This window comes from Elephantulus edwardii, unplaced genomic scaffold, assembly GCF_000299155.1.
Source record: "Elephantulus edwardii isolate Elephantulus edwardi_28Jun2011 unplaced genomic scaffold, EleEdw1.0 scaffold00041, whole genome shotgun sequence".
NCBI classification, from domain to species: Eukaryota; Metazoa; Chordata; class Mammalia; order Macroscelidea; family Macroscelididae; genus Elephantulus; species Elephantulus edwardii.
In genome coordinates this window covers 13,596,448-13,612,025 of record NW_006399791.1, presented here as the reverse complement: position 1 = coordinate 13,612,025, position 15,578 = coordinate 13,596,448, and the positions used below count along the sequence as shown (strand labels likewise).

The 15,578-nt window shown below is 38.7% G+C and overlaps 1 protein-coding gene across 1 annotated transcript in view; it reads left to right on the top strand.

The window, feature by feature from the left end:
• Positions 1-15,578, top strand: part of AGBL1 (ATP/GTP binding protein-like 1) — a 1,027,235-nt gene that overhangs the window by 502,451 nt on the left and 509,206 nt on the right. Inside the window, 1 exon segment of the mRNA XM_006885234.1 lies at positions 7,423-7,603. Within this exon segment, the coding sequence (XP_006885296.1) occupies positions 7,423-7,603 (181 nt within the window).

Sequence of the window (15,578 nt, the reverse complement as noted above, 5' to 3'; positions counted from 1 at the left end):
ATGGATTGATTATTCGGTGACTGGGGTAATCGGGATGGGTGTGTCGGAGGCGGTGCGGTTGGCGCAGGATAGGGCAGGGTTTAGAGCTGTTGTGCATAGGGTCGCTATGAGTCGGAAACGACTCGATGGCACATAACAACAACAACAACTAGTACCAAGAGTGTTGATTGTGGAGCCAAGCAAATGAAAGCAGTTAACAATCTCACTCTCTTCACCATCTTTCATGATGCTGCCAATTGGCTCAGTGGTGAGAATCTTTGTCTTCTTGATGTTGAGCTTCACTCCAAATTGAAGGCTATAGTCCTTGACGTCCTGCAGCACTTGCTTCCTGTCCTTCTCTGTTTCAGCAAGCAGGGTTGTGTCATCTGCATAATGCAGATTATTGATGAATCTTCGTCCAATCCTGATGCCACATTTTTTAATAGAGCCCAGCCTCTCAGATAATCTGTTTTGCGTATAGTTTAATAAGGTATAGAGATAAGACACATACCTGGCATATACCCTTCCCAATTTTGAACCATACAACGTTTACTTGCTCTGTTCGGACGACTGCTTCCTGGTCTAAGAATAGGTTTCACATAAGCAGAATCAAGTGTTCTGAGATTCCCAGAACTTATAAAATATCTTAAGGAAATATTTCTAATTTGTGTGTGGCTGATGATTCTATAGCAAACCCCATCACTAACCACAGCATTACTAAATAATCTCAGTGACACATTCACTCTATGCTTTAAAATTTCTGGCCTATCATGCAAAGTGCAAATCTCTAATCAGTATATGTAAGAAAAGACCACACCATTTTGCTGCTAGGAGACTTTTGTCCACTCACATGCAACCTTAACCACCTCTTTATTTTAGCCACATACTCTTCTTCATTCTTGAATAAGCTGCTGATTTTCATTTTCTGTGTGACACTTTCCTACCTTTTTTAGTTAGTAGAATGATACTTATTCTGCTAGGCCCAGGCAATCACAACAATTACATAACTGAGAAGGTCTTTGATTCTCAGTCAAATCTATTTTTGGTGTTTTAAACACAATTGCACTTGTCATTAATTGCTAGCATATTTGTTGCTATTAAGAAGTGCAGTATGAGAAACCTGGACTATTTGAAGAAAAATGGGACATCAGAATTGGGAAGTATGACTCAGTAGCCGAGTTATACAGATCACGGAATTTTGCATGCTGAAAATGAAGATGAACTTGAAGTTCTTACTACAAAAAAAATCAAGAGCTACAGCCTTCAATGTAGATTACATATCAAACATGAAGGGGGGAAAAATCCTTACAACTAGGCCAATAAACAACATCATGTTAAGAGGAGAAAAGATTGAAGGTGTCAGCAATTTCATTTTACTTGGATCCACATCAACACTCATGAAAGAAACAACCAAGAAATCAAACTATATATTATAATGGATAAATCTGCTGCCAAAAATTTCTTTTAAATGCTTAGGGGTAAGAATGTCACTTTGATGACTAAGGCATGACTGATCCAACCTATGCTATTTTCAATTGTTTCCTAGTCATGTAAAAGTTGAAAAATGAGTAATGAGACCAAAAAATTGGTGTCTTTGAATTGTTTCTTTTTTAATTTTTTTCAATAATTTTAATGAACATTTACAGAGATTTTGGATTTCCATTCATTCATTGCTACACTTCTCTCCCGGCCCAGCCCTCCCTCCCACCCCAGTTTGCTCCTCTCTTTGAAAAGTAAAATAAACACTCTCTCCCTGGTACACAATCCCCCCCACACACCCCTCCCACCGCCCCAAGTACATTCCACTATGCAACCTTAATTGTGGACTCTTGTGATAATCATAATACCCTATCAGACATCGCTTTTAAATTATTCAGTCCCTCATCTTTTTCAGTGCAGTATACACAATTTATCCAATTTTTCTCAGTCTTACCACAACCCTGATAGTGATAAATATTGAATATGCCATTGCCTGCCCAAAGAAGAAACAACTTTGTTTTGGGAAAAGTGCAGCCAGAGTGTTCCTTACAAATAAAGAGGATGAAACTTCATTTCATAAATTTTAAATCTGGTAGCATAGTGGCAAGAAACTGCACAAAATCCTGAAGGTACATGGTTCAAGGGCACCAGCTGTTCTGCAGGAGAAGTATGGGCAATCTCCTCCTGTACAATTAATTGCCTCTGAAAACCCATGGCTTGGATGAAGTGCACCTTGGTCTTTCAACTGATGCCCTTGTTCTTTAGCAATTTGGAGAGAGCCCTCACAGGTGTTTTTTCCAATGCAACACACCTTTTGATTTACTAACTGCTGATACTAAGAGTGTTAATCCAAATAAGATTAAATCATTGACAATTTTAATATTTTCTCCATCTATCATGATGTTGCCTATTGACCCAATGATGATGATTTTATCATTTTCTTGATACTGAGATGTAATCCATATTGGAGGCTGTAGCCTTTGGTTTTATACAGCATGTCTTCCTTACTTTCAGCAAGCAGGGCTTTGTCATCTGCATAACACAGGTTGTTGATGAGTCTGCCTCTAGTCTGGATGGCATCAGCCTGATGTGCACCACTCTTGATTTTGAACCATGCAATGTTCTTTTGCTCTGTTAGAACAATAACCTCTTAGTCTATGTGCAGGTTTCACTCACTGAAACACAATTAGGTATTATGGGATGCCCACTCTTCTCAATGTTAACCATAATTTGTTATAATACACATAGTCAAATGCCTTTGTGTAGTCACAATAAAACACAGAGAGAGATCCTTCTGTTATTTCTCTGCTTTCAGGCAAAATTCTCTGCCATGGGTAATGGTATCACTTGTGACATGTCATCTTTTAAATTCAACTTGAATTTCTGACACTTCTATGTTGATGTAGTGTCCTAACCATTTAAAAATAATCTTCAGCAATATTTTGTCTGTATGTGACACAATGATACTATTTGATAATTTACACATTCTTTTGGATCATTTCTTTTTAATGGGAATAACTAGTGATTTATTGATGTCAGTTAGCCTATGAATACTGTGGACCTTATGAACAACAGTGGAACATTCTGGATATGTTGTTGTTGTTGTTAAGTACTGTCAAGTCATAGACAACTCATAGTGACCCTAGGCCAAGTGAGCTCTCTTGTTTTTGTTATGTGCTGTCGAGTCATAGACTCATAGCAACTCTATGAACGAAAGACCTGAACACTTGTATAAAATTCATTGTTTCTCCAAGTTCACTGGGTTTCCAGAGGGAAGCTATTTCAGAAGTAATGCCACTCCTGATTCCAATCTTTTTTTAATCTGGGAGCTCCATCAAACACTGTCTACCTTGGGTAACCATTATCACATTTAACTCATTAACCTATAAAAATCTCATGGATTACAACAGAATATTGCTACAAGATTAATCTCCTAATCTGGAAATCAATGAAAGTACATACAGGCATTAAAAATGAATTTAAGAAAATAAATGATCATGAAAATGGCAAAGGAGTAGGCAGTGTTTCATTCTGTTGTGCATGACATGCTAAGAATCAGGAAGTTCCCAACAAGAGCTAACAACCCTCCTCTTAAATCCATATCTCATTGGATGTCAGAAAAAACATGGAAGGAACAGAGTAGCTTTTTTTTATATGTGTTTTTATTAATTAATGAGAATAAGGCAGCTCTGGTGGTATAGACTGAAAAGAGTTGCACTTCTAACCCAAAAGCTGCATCCAGTAACAATTCTCCAAGAGATAGTCTCACTTAATGAGTGAATTACACCTTCTAAAAGACAGTGAAAGTTCAGCTAAGAATTGGTTCTGAATTTTCATTGAGTTTGAGCATTGAGATTGACCTTCCAGTATTCTTTATAATAACATAATTTTAAGATATTCTTAATCCCCACCCTCTATAATCTGTAACTTAGTTTTGTCCTTTCACAGAATTAGACACAGTTTATGCCCTCAAATATGCTACTGCTTCTGGAATTAAAAAAGCAAAAAGATAGCAAACTTTAACTGAGAATTTGAATGCTACAGCAAAAAATTCCTACCTTGTTAAATTTTAGGTTTTTTAGTTACATGGGTCACCTAAATATGTGTCAATTTGGCAAGGCAATGATTATCATTCATGTGTCAGCCATGTAATATTATTTGGCAATTAGGCACTGATGTCTTCTTCCCTTACAGTGTGATCTAATGTGATCAGTCACTAACTTGTATGGGAAATAGAATGGGATACAACAAACTTTTTCAGGTCACAGTCCTGATTTCAAGTAAGGGGAGTTTCCTAGGAGAGTGGCCTGCATCTGTTGCAGAACGTTGGGGAGGAAGAAAGGACCTCTGGCCAGGACAGATCGCCTAAACCCCAGATAAGTACAAGCCTCCCAGTGGCCTTTAACACGGGGTAGAGAAAGCTCCCCTGTGTTTGGCTGTACTGGCTTGAGAAAATTCGCCAGCTGGGAAGATGGTTGCCGTGTCTGTTGAGGTGGGAGTGGTCTGCATGAGGCTGAGGTTCTCCTAACTAATCTGCATGTCTCACGTCTGTAAGCCCACCCTATCCTGTATTTCTGTTTACCTGGTTGTATATAAGTGCGCTGAAGTCCCCAATAAAATGGAGCTGGATTGACTGTTTTATACTCTCCTGGAGTGGTGTATCTGTGTCATGCTTACCCCCATCTAGGCGTCCCTGTTAAGTTGCCGGCAAACAGACAGCGACATGCACCATACTTTATTATATAAAGGATAAAGGAAATAGGCAAGCATGTCCTTTGAATTTAGAGTCCCTGAGATGCTAGTCTCCTAGACTCAGGATAAGAATAACATTCAAACACACAAAGATATCCAAGGAATGTTGGACCTAGAGATTTTTTTTTAAAAGTACAAAAAATTTCTTCTAAAACTGTCAGAAAGAGAAAACCGTTTTCTAGAGTTTGTGCCATGATTTTAGACTTTTCACTTCCTAAACAACATGACAATAGTTATAGAAAGGCTCATGCCTTTTGTTCATAGGGTCGCTATGAATTATGATCAACTTGACAACAATCAACAACAACAAAAAGTGATTAGCCACAGTTTGACTATGTAGATCATAACAAATTATGGCTAACCTTGAGAGCAATGGGAATTTCAGAATACTTGATTGTGCTCATACAAAACCTATACTTATACCAGGAAGCAGTTATCAGAACAGAGCAAAGAAACATGGCATGATTGAAGATCAGGAAAGGTGTACACCAAGGATGCATCCTACCTCCAATACTTTTTCAATCTATATGCAGAACAGATCATCTGAGAGGCTGGGCTTTATGAGGAGGAATGTGGCATCAGGATTGGATGAAGACTCATCAACAACCTGCATTATGTAGATGACAATAACCTTGGTAGCCAAAACTGAGGAACACCTGAGGCATTTGCTACAGACAGCCAAGGACCACATTCTTCAAAATAGATTGAAGCTCAACATCAAGAAGACAAAGATTCTCTCCACTGGGTCAACTGGCAGTATCATGATAGATGATGAAGAGATGGAGATTGTTAACAGCTTTAGTTTGCTTGGCTCTACAGTCAATACTCTTGTTACCAAGGATATTAAAAGATGAATTGCATTGGGAAAGTCTGCTGTCAGGGACTTTTCCGGAGTCCTGAAGAACAACGATGTCAGTCTAGAGACTAAGGTGCACCTGATCCAGGCTATGGTCTTCATAATCATTGGCTATTCATCAGAGATCTGGACAATGACTAAGGATGATAGAAGAAGAATTGATGCCTTTGTTTCTTGGTGCTGGAGAAGATTATTGAACATACCATGGACCGCTAAGAGAATAAAAAGGTCTGTCCTGAAGAGGGTGAAACCAGTTTTCTCCTTGGAGATAAGGATTTTGAAACTCTGTCCCACATATTTTGGGCATGTTGTCAGGAGGGATAAGTTCTTGGAGAGAAACATCATGCTTATAAAGGTGGAGAGACTGCACAAGAGAAGATGACTCTGGATGAGACTGATTGCTTGATTCATTGACTGAGGTAATGGGGTAGGCATGTCAGAGAAAATGACACTGGCTCTGGATAGAACAGGGTTCAGAGCTGTTGTACATAATATCACTATGAGTCTCAAGCGACTTGACTACTCATAAGAGCAACAACAACAACAGAGACACAATAAATTTATGGTTATTACAGTCATCTGTTTGTGGGATATCTAGTATAGCACACAAAATAAGTTAGTTGTTGTTATTACCTGCCATTGAGTCAGCTCTGACTCATATTGACCATATGGACAAAAGAAAGAAACCTTTCTTGATCCTATACCACCCTCCCAATTTCTGCTGTGTTTAAACCCATTGTTGCTTTGTGAGATCAATCCATCTTGTTGATGATCTTCTTCTCATTCACTGACCATTTATTTTTCCAAATGTGGTGTGCTTCTCTGAGGACTAGCCCCTCCTTATTCCCCTTTCTTCTAAGGCACAGTAGCTACACATCTAGTGCAGATGTCTTTGTTCTTTTTGTAGTCCATGTTATAATCTATATTTCTTATCAACATCATAATTCCACAGCATCAAATTAAGACATTTGTAAAACACTTGATTGTTAGAGTTGGCTAAGGGATCACTAAAGAATTGGTTAAAGATAGCAATGGGAACAAAAGAATCGGGGGGGGGACCCCACAAAAAACCACAACAGTACAGAGTAGGACCATGGATTAGAGTATTCTTGTTACATTTTTAGTAGAATCAACGAAACCACCCTAAGAATACGAAGGAACAATATCACCCATCAATCAAAATGCATTTCCATTTCTGGGAATAGATAGGACATCAGACTATGACTTAACACTTTCACATTCCGTATGTTTTCTATCAGGAAATACAGGCAAACAGGCTGTAGCAATAGTGCACTCTGACAATGAGAGGTCTATCTTATCCACAAACTTGATAATAAAAAGGGATGCAACTTATGTGTACTTGTGTACTTAATGACAGACAATATGCTGAGTGTTTTAGATTATATAGTTGATATCTTTTCCAGATGAGGTCACAATTGTTGTTTCCATTTCTAGAGGAGAAATACCTTCAGAGAAGTTGAAATCTCATGACTGTAGGGGGATAAAATTAATTTCAGATTGTTGACATCTAAAGTCATGTTATTGGACAACACTCCTAAGATTTTGTTGTTTTCTCTGGTGATTTTTATAAAGTTTGCTTTTTGACTACTTTTAATATCATTAGTAACTTATACTTTTGTTGACAGCCCTTAGGCATTAGTCCCTTTTGAGTTTTATAGTCAGTCTATAATGATGAAGGAACATGGAAAATACATTCATATAAAATACGTGTGTTAGAAACAATCAAACTATTTGGAACATTATATCAGACAGGTGCACATCTACTTTCTGAATATTATCTTGATGGAAATGAAAAGATACTTAGATTTAATTTTCTTTTCTACTTTTTTATGCAGGGCAACGCCCATACCAAGTGATGACTGCCCGAGTTCATCCAGGGGAGAGCAATGCCAGTTGGGTGATGAAGGGGACCTTGGAGTTCCTGATCAGCAGTGACCCTGTGGCTCGACTACTGAGGGAAAACTTCATTTTCAAGATTATTCCCATGCTCAATCCAGATGGTGTCATCAATGGCAAGTATGTCAGGCATCTGGTCAACCTCCATTCATTTATATTACTGTAGTAACCTGTTGTCATTTCACCAAATAGATATGATTGGAGACACTTTAGTACCCTAGTTAGGAATACATTATTTCAGGGCTTTTCCCCCTCTGGTATAAATAGCAATTTGGTGTGGGGTTGTTTTTGGTGTTTTTTTTTTCCACTTTGATGACATCTTACCTTTTCTGAAATCTACAGATTCCTAGATCCTTGGGACCCTTAGCAATAATCTAGTTTAATACTCACATTTTCAAATAACTCTTGGTGGGCTAGTAATAGATTCAGAGCTCAAGTTGGGATCTCCTCACACAATAAAATCAATACTTGTGCTTACTTATTACTGCTTTGTTGTTACTTGCCACCAAGTTGGTTCTAATTAGTGGTGGTACTATATGTGCAGAGTATAGTTGCTTCTTAAAATTTTCAAGGCTGTGTGACCTTTCATAGCAGACAGCCAGGTTTGATTTTGAAGTATCTGTTTGTATGTTTGAAACACTAGCATGGCTAGCAATCAAGTGCTTAACTATTTGTTCCACTTAGGTACTCAAATAATAGTGCTTACAGTAGAGAAGTCTTTGTTCTCGGTCGTATAAGACTTTGGATGACTTCTCATTGTTTGAAATCCAGAGGTTGTATTAGCCTGTGTTCTAAGTCTAAATGAGGTATGCAAACCATTTTGAGAGACATTACTTTATTCAACCTTTTCTAACCTAAGTTGGCTCTTATCTGAATCTTTCCCTTGCATTCAATTGTCTAGAGCCTGGTAGGACATTTTCTGTGTGAGTCATAATGGAAATAGCAATGGATTTGGAGTCTTAGCTCTAATTTAGAATTCTGCCTCTTTCCTGTCAGTTGAGTTTTCCTTTCTACATGTAACGGGGAGTAACAAACCCTTTCAGACATTAACTGCTCATAAATCCAAGATAATATTTTAGCTTGGGGATAAATACTGTTAGTTGGTACCATTTCCAACGATCATACCTCAAAATCAGGGGCTTTTTGTCCAGGACCTTGGCTCAGATGTTAATGTAGGCTCAGCCTGGCTGGACGCTCATTATTTCTAGCTCACAGCTGGTTGCTCTGAGCTCCCAAATGGCAAGCCAGCTTCTTCTAAGTGACATGTCCATTCATCATCATTATCATTATTTATTATGACTAAAATAGCCTTCTTAATTGATATTGCATCCTTCATCATGTTGGAAGCTCAACTATGATAACCCAAACAGTCTGGGCTGAAAGAGACTTGGAAATTACAGCAGTATTGTCCAGCTAGGACAGTAATCGCACACACCCCTTATCAAAAGATGTGAAACTACCATGAGTGTGTAGCAATTCACAAAGATGCTTAAAATCTTAGTTCATTAGTTCTTGCAAGAACATTGCTGATTTATGGTTTATCTAACTTGCATCTCCACTTTTTCCTTACTGGGCATTTCATTTTAAGGTATGTCCAGTCTATTCTATGTAATTACATTCTTTTTCACTTTATTGTGTTTTGAGCTTTGTCCTATAAACTTCACTCATTTTAGGCATTCTTACCTTGGAAAACCCATGGTTAAAAATTAAACTTCCATTCAGTATGCTCCAAATATACCTCATGTGGAGCCTTTTGTAAGCCTAATGATTTTCACTGAAGTTTTGTTTATGTGATATGTTTAATAATATTATCATACTTATTTTTTCCTGAATATACTCTTAATAGACTTCTTAAAAATGTTACCACCATCCAAACTGTAGTCTGATTAGAAAAGAAACAATCCTTGCATAAAGAGTATAGAACGGAAATCTAAACTTGGCAATCAGTCAACTATTCTTCTAGAATAATTATTTGCCTCTATAGAGCTTACAATACATGTAAAAGTAGAGTGGTTTCCTTTTGTGGTGTTGGTGATAGTGCCTCTGAGGGTTATTCAGGAGCTTTCCATAACAATAATCAGGGAGAGAAAGCCAGGATTTTATAGCAAAGATTAGTGAGTCTTACCAAACCAAAGATCTCCTAGCAACATATGCCTATAACAAGAAAACAAAACACAAAAAAGTTGCTTATGTTAAACTGCAAAATAAATAAACTACAGTCTGGCTGGTCTAGTAATTTTACCCAACTGAGGAAAGTTTCAAGTGATCCTGAAGAGTTTTGTCATAGAATTGTCCTTTGACCCTAAAAGATCAGATTAAGTAAAAGGAAAGTCAACAAAGTGAGTTAAAGCTGAAGGGATATAATGGCTTGATTAGAGTGAGCAGTGAAGGAATGAAGGTGATTTCAGAACTACCTAAAGCCAGAATTTCCATAGTTATTAGGCAGATGATAGTGACAATAATTTTTCAATAAAATCAACACACAATGAAACACCTTATTCATAGGAAAATGGAACATATTGATTGTATATGTACAACTCTAAACAAACTCCACTATCATTGTCTAGGTAGCCATTGTGGAAGAAATGCAAACAATTGAAAAAACAAAGAGCTTACTATGAGGAAAAACAAAAAAGTATTAATTAATATCTGCATGTACTACATGAAACAAATGAACCTATAAAAATCAGTTTAAAAATACTGAAAATCCCAAAACTTAAGAACCATTTAAAGTTAGTACTAAGAGTCTTTTACTTTAACGTAGATTGTGAAGGTTTCATTTCACTACAATGTGTAATAAAAGTACTTGAAGATTTTGCAAAGAAAACATAAAAAAAATCTATTCAGAACCTTTCATGGGCCAAGGAAGAACCTAGTTATATTTACATATAGTGCTTTATTTCATTGCCATTAAAGCCTAGCAAATGTGGCATTTCTTTTCTTCAATTGCTATTTAAGAGAACTTGAGCAAATAGAAGTTTAAGCTTTATATAAAATTTAAACAGCTGATGTTGTGTAAGCAGGATTAGAACCCATGTTTATCCTTACACTATGTTTTTAAAGAGAGTTAAAGAATTAGAGTGAAAAAAATCCCAGCATTCTCAATTTAGGAGGGTCCTTATATATTATAGTACTTAGTCCCAGTCCTTCAAACGATAAATTAACTGAGACAAATGATAAGTTAATTGAGACCGAAAAGGTAAAATGAGTTATCCAAGATTCCATAAGAAATTAAAGACTAAACTTGTGTGAGAATTTGCCTGTGATTTTAAAACAAACATAGACATATACTGGCACATGAACCCCTTTCCCCAACTCTTTCCACATGCCCATACCTAATGCCATATGGCTAGCTTACAACAGAACTGGGATTTGAACTCAGTTCTGGCTGGCTCCAAACACCCAGGTCCATTTTAGTCTGTTACCTTTTACTACTATTGAATGAATGGAACTTCAGCTCTATCAGCATATGGACTCTGAATTTAGTCTTACATACTCAGATCTTCATTTCTAGTGTGCCTGGGATGAATCAAAACAAAGTCTTATTAAGTTCTTTGTGATTTTACCCTCACAAAAAACTCAAACTCTAATAATTGCCTTTGAGTCAGAACCAACCCATAGCTGACCTGCATTGGGTTTCTAAAGCTGTGATTCTCATGGGAGGAGATTACCCACCTTTCTCCAGCAGAACTGCAGGGGGATGTGACCTGCAAAAGAGGCTCGGTGTTTTGGTGAGGAGCACAATTCCCTGTAAATTATGTCACCAGAGAAACTGATTCATTTTTAGAATAATTTTATACTTTTGATCCACTTGTACTCTGATATTTGGTACTATGGGTGTCTGATTCAGGCCATGATCTTTCCTATCACTTGCTATGTATCTGAGAGCTGGACTATGAATAAGGATGACAGAAGAACTGATTGATGCCTTTGAGCTGTGGTGTTGATGAAGAGTTCTCAATATCTCATAGACTGTCAAAAGAACAGACAAATATGTCTTGGAGAAGGTACAGCCAGAGTGCTTCTTGGAGGCAAATATGATAAAGTTTCATCTCACATACTTTGGGCATGTTACTAGTAGAGCTATTCCTTGGAAAGAAGTACAATGAATAAGGTTGTTAGAGGAAGAATTGATACCTTTGAATTTTTTGTGTTGGAGAAGAGAACTGAAGATGCCATGATGGTGCAAAGAACAAACAAGTCGGTCTTGGAGGAAGTGCAGTCAGGGTGCTCCTTGAATACAAGGATGAGGAAACTTCATCTCACTTACTTTGAGCATGTTGTCAAGAGGGACCAGGCCTTAGAAAAAGACACCCTGCCGGGAAAGATAGAGGGTCAAAGAAACACAAAAAAACTCGACAGAATGGATTGACACAATGACAGTAACAATGGAGATGAGCATGAGGGAGGATCATGAGAATGATGTTCATAGAGTTGCTATGAATCAACTCAATGGCACTTAACAACAACGGCAGCAAAGGTTTAGGTTGTATTTCCAGTGTCAGTAAACATAGAAAAGGGTTGATACGTTAGTGGGAAAAGAGATCTGATCTTTATAAAGTAGTGTTTTTTTCCCCCATCAGGTCCCATAAAGGGAAGGTGGACGAGGAGACCAGAAGAAATAGCTCCTCAAGTGGCCATATGAGAACAAGAACAACTATACTTACAATTAGTTTTCTTTGAGTAGCTCTATAAATTTTGTTAAATTATTTGTTCTCTAATTAAGTATTAATAAGCCTTTTGGTCTTGTCTGAAGTATGTTATGGAGATTTCAAGGAAGCACGCATGCTTAGTGTTGAGAAAGGAGGAAACAATTGTGAAATCCCCGAGAGAACACAGAAGAATTCACTCAGTCACCAACATGTGCCAGAAGTTACGTTTTGTGACATTGTGACAGTTAGCTAAAATGAAAATAACAATTTTATTATTTTCTAGTTATGTCAGTGGCATATGATATAGCCAGGATGTGGTACACTTGAAGAGGAGATTATTTAAATGTGGGGAATTGGTTTATACACATGATAGACAACTACGTTCTGAAAGCAGACAGTAAAGAAATTAATGACTTCAGAAGAAGCTTCCGCATGTAAGGCTGGGAAATCAAATAGAAGAGATGAGGTTATGTACTTCAGGGATTCCATGAGCCTCATGTTTAGAAACTGAGAAAGAAGTCTAAACTAGTAGGTGCTTTACAACCAAGTGAGTGGGATCATGCACAGCAGTTAATCTCCAAATAGCCATGGGACACCTCCTTCCTGTAGCAATGGTGAGAGAGGAAACCTTGGTTCTACTACCAGCTGTAGTACTGATTTGCTGGCAATCTGGAGCTCTTCTGTTGCTTCTATTCATTCTTTCACACAGGGGATCATTGAATTGGTATTGACTCAAAGGCATCTAGTTACTTCATTCAGGAAAGCAGCTTCCCATGAACAGAGTGAATTGCAGTGCCCTCCTACTGAGGGTTCTAGCATTTGTGAGCACTGTAGAGCAGGTAAGCCTTGCCACTTTCCTGGAGTGCTCAGGGATGTCCGCCCTCTTGACTCTGACTCAACTTTCAGTCTCAGGGAGCAAAGACAAGCACCCAGGCAGGGTCCAACCTAGAGAGGCTACTTTGAAAAATATCTTCTGTGATTGATTTGAATAGGCACCACGTTGAAAATTAGGGCACGAAAATCTTAATCCATTTCCCTGTCCCACTTTTAGTTACTCCTGAGACTCAGCCCAATATTCCCAATTAGATTGTCCCTAAAGTCCCCACTTTCTTGAATGTTGCTGCCCCTTCTCTCTACCTTCACAAACCCCTTGCCTTCAGGTGTGATTCAAATGCCTCTTCAGCAAACCCAAGGAACTTTCTTGCAAAGAACAGAACACTGCATGTATGGGAGTGGGCACAGTGGCTGTAGGAGGTGATCACCTTGTGGTGGGTGGAGATGCTATTGACTGGAAACCAGAGGAGGATGTCTAGCAAGGAATCAGCATGGCTTAATATATGTTTCATGCTCTGAAGATTCTTCTGGCAACTGTGGGAAGGACTAGAGTGGCTGGTAGTGTCCCACTGCACTTGGCCAACTATCTCCCACACACTCCGCCTAGACTCCCCTGCCTGGATTACTGAGAAGCTCTGTCCTTGAGGCAAATAGGTCCATTGCCGGGGCTCATGAGGTAACAGCCAACGTGGAAGGTAGAGAGAGCAGAGGACTAATAATGGAGACTTACTTCTGGATCCCCATGGGCAGAGGCAGAGGCATGGGTAGATTACTCAACAAGCAAAAGCACACTTGTGCTTACTTAGTCATCTGCGGTGACCATTTTCACGTGGGTTTTACCACATGATATAACAAACTCGTGTAAGCATTTATCATAGATTGGAAGCAGGACTGGCATCCACTTCCTAAACAACATGCCTCTGGAAACTCCATGAACTTTGAGAAATTATGATAGTTACTGAAAGGCTTCAGGCCTTTTGTTCATAGAGTTGCTGAGAGTCGTGCTCGACTCAATGGCAATCAACAACACAACGGCAATAAGAAAACTAATAAAAGGTCTTCCTTTCTATTGGGGATTGCCTATTTGAAAAGAAACTTTGATTCTTCAGAAAAGTGTTAGATCCTGTGGAGCTGGGAAACAGACAGATGTCAACCATACCTGTGACTCTTTGATAGAGTGGAAATTGTGAAATTGTTCACTCTGAAATAGTAAGTAAGTACAAATGAACCTCAGTCAAACCTTGTGTGAGTGAGACTATGGAGAGTGGTGATATGTTGTCTCAGTGCTGATGGGAGTTGGGAGAGGTGATGGTGGTGGTGATGAATTAAGGAGCTAGTGCCCTTGGTGATGGTGACACCAGTCATGGTAAACAACCCCTCTCCCTGTGGTGCTGGCACTGGTGCTGCTGCTGTCACTCACTGCTGGGAACCAGGGAGTCATTTTAGTGCCACTCCCTATCTGGCAATATTGCATAGTGGGGTCCACACCCCTGAAACTCCATAGTGACATCACCACTTTCATTGTATTTTTTTTCTAAGAGAAAGAGGTAGATGGAATACTGAATAACATGGCTTCAGGGGCAACTGTGCAACCAACTGGAATAGTGTGGACTAAGAGAACATTTGAGGGGCCTGATTCTAGACAGAAATGCAGCACAAGACATGCTCTATCTTGCTGATGAACTTATTCATAGAGATCAAAATGGAAATTACTCGCTCTGGCAACTCTTAAGGTCCTGCTGCTAAATCATTTGCATACTGTTAAATGGTGCATAATTCCGGGCTGAAGGTTCTGGAAGAGTGTTCCCAGAGGCTTCCCTGCCCCCACCCTGCTCCCACCACTGCCTTCAGACACAGAGGGAGTCAGGAGCAGGGGCACAGCATTTGCCTTCCTCAGACGTTCCAGTTTGAATAAATATTACTATTTATTATTCCTAAATTTAAGGTTATTAATTATATCAGCATAAACCTAATTTATACCATCATAAACAGCAATAATAAATGCTGCCAAATGCTAATACCCAGCTCTTGCCAACTGTGCCTGTAGTTGATGGGTTCCCTCCTCACTTCCCAGAAGCATTAAATTAAAAATGATTCAGTGTTGCAGAATCATTGATCAAGTTGGGGCTAAGGCTCTTGGGGAAAAAGGCTTGTTTTGTTAAATGTTTTGCTCCCTCCTTGGCTGGGTGATTTCTGAGGTCTGTTTGTACTCCAGCGCTTCTCTGCCCCTTCTGCTCCTCCTCAACTCTTCCTTCGAGGTGGATAAAAGGTGGAATCCAGAATTAAGGTTGCATAGAGAAGTGTACTAGGGGTGGGGGGTGGGGGGAAGGGACGTGGGAATTGTATACTAAGGAAGGAATTTTTTTTTCTCCGGAGCGGGAAGCGAGCTGGTGGGGAGGGGTGGGAAGGGAGAAAATTGCGGCAATGAATGAATGGAAATCCAAAACCTCTGTAAAAAAAAAATAAAAATAAAAAATAAAAAAATTATAAAAAAAAAAGGTGGTGTTAGGGCAGATGAGGCTCTGCATCCTTGATTTCCTCTTTAGACAAGATTTCCCTGATTGTGACATCTGCATTTCTAACTCTTTATTTCAACATACTCTAAATTT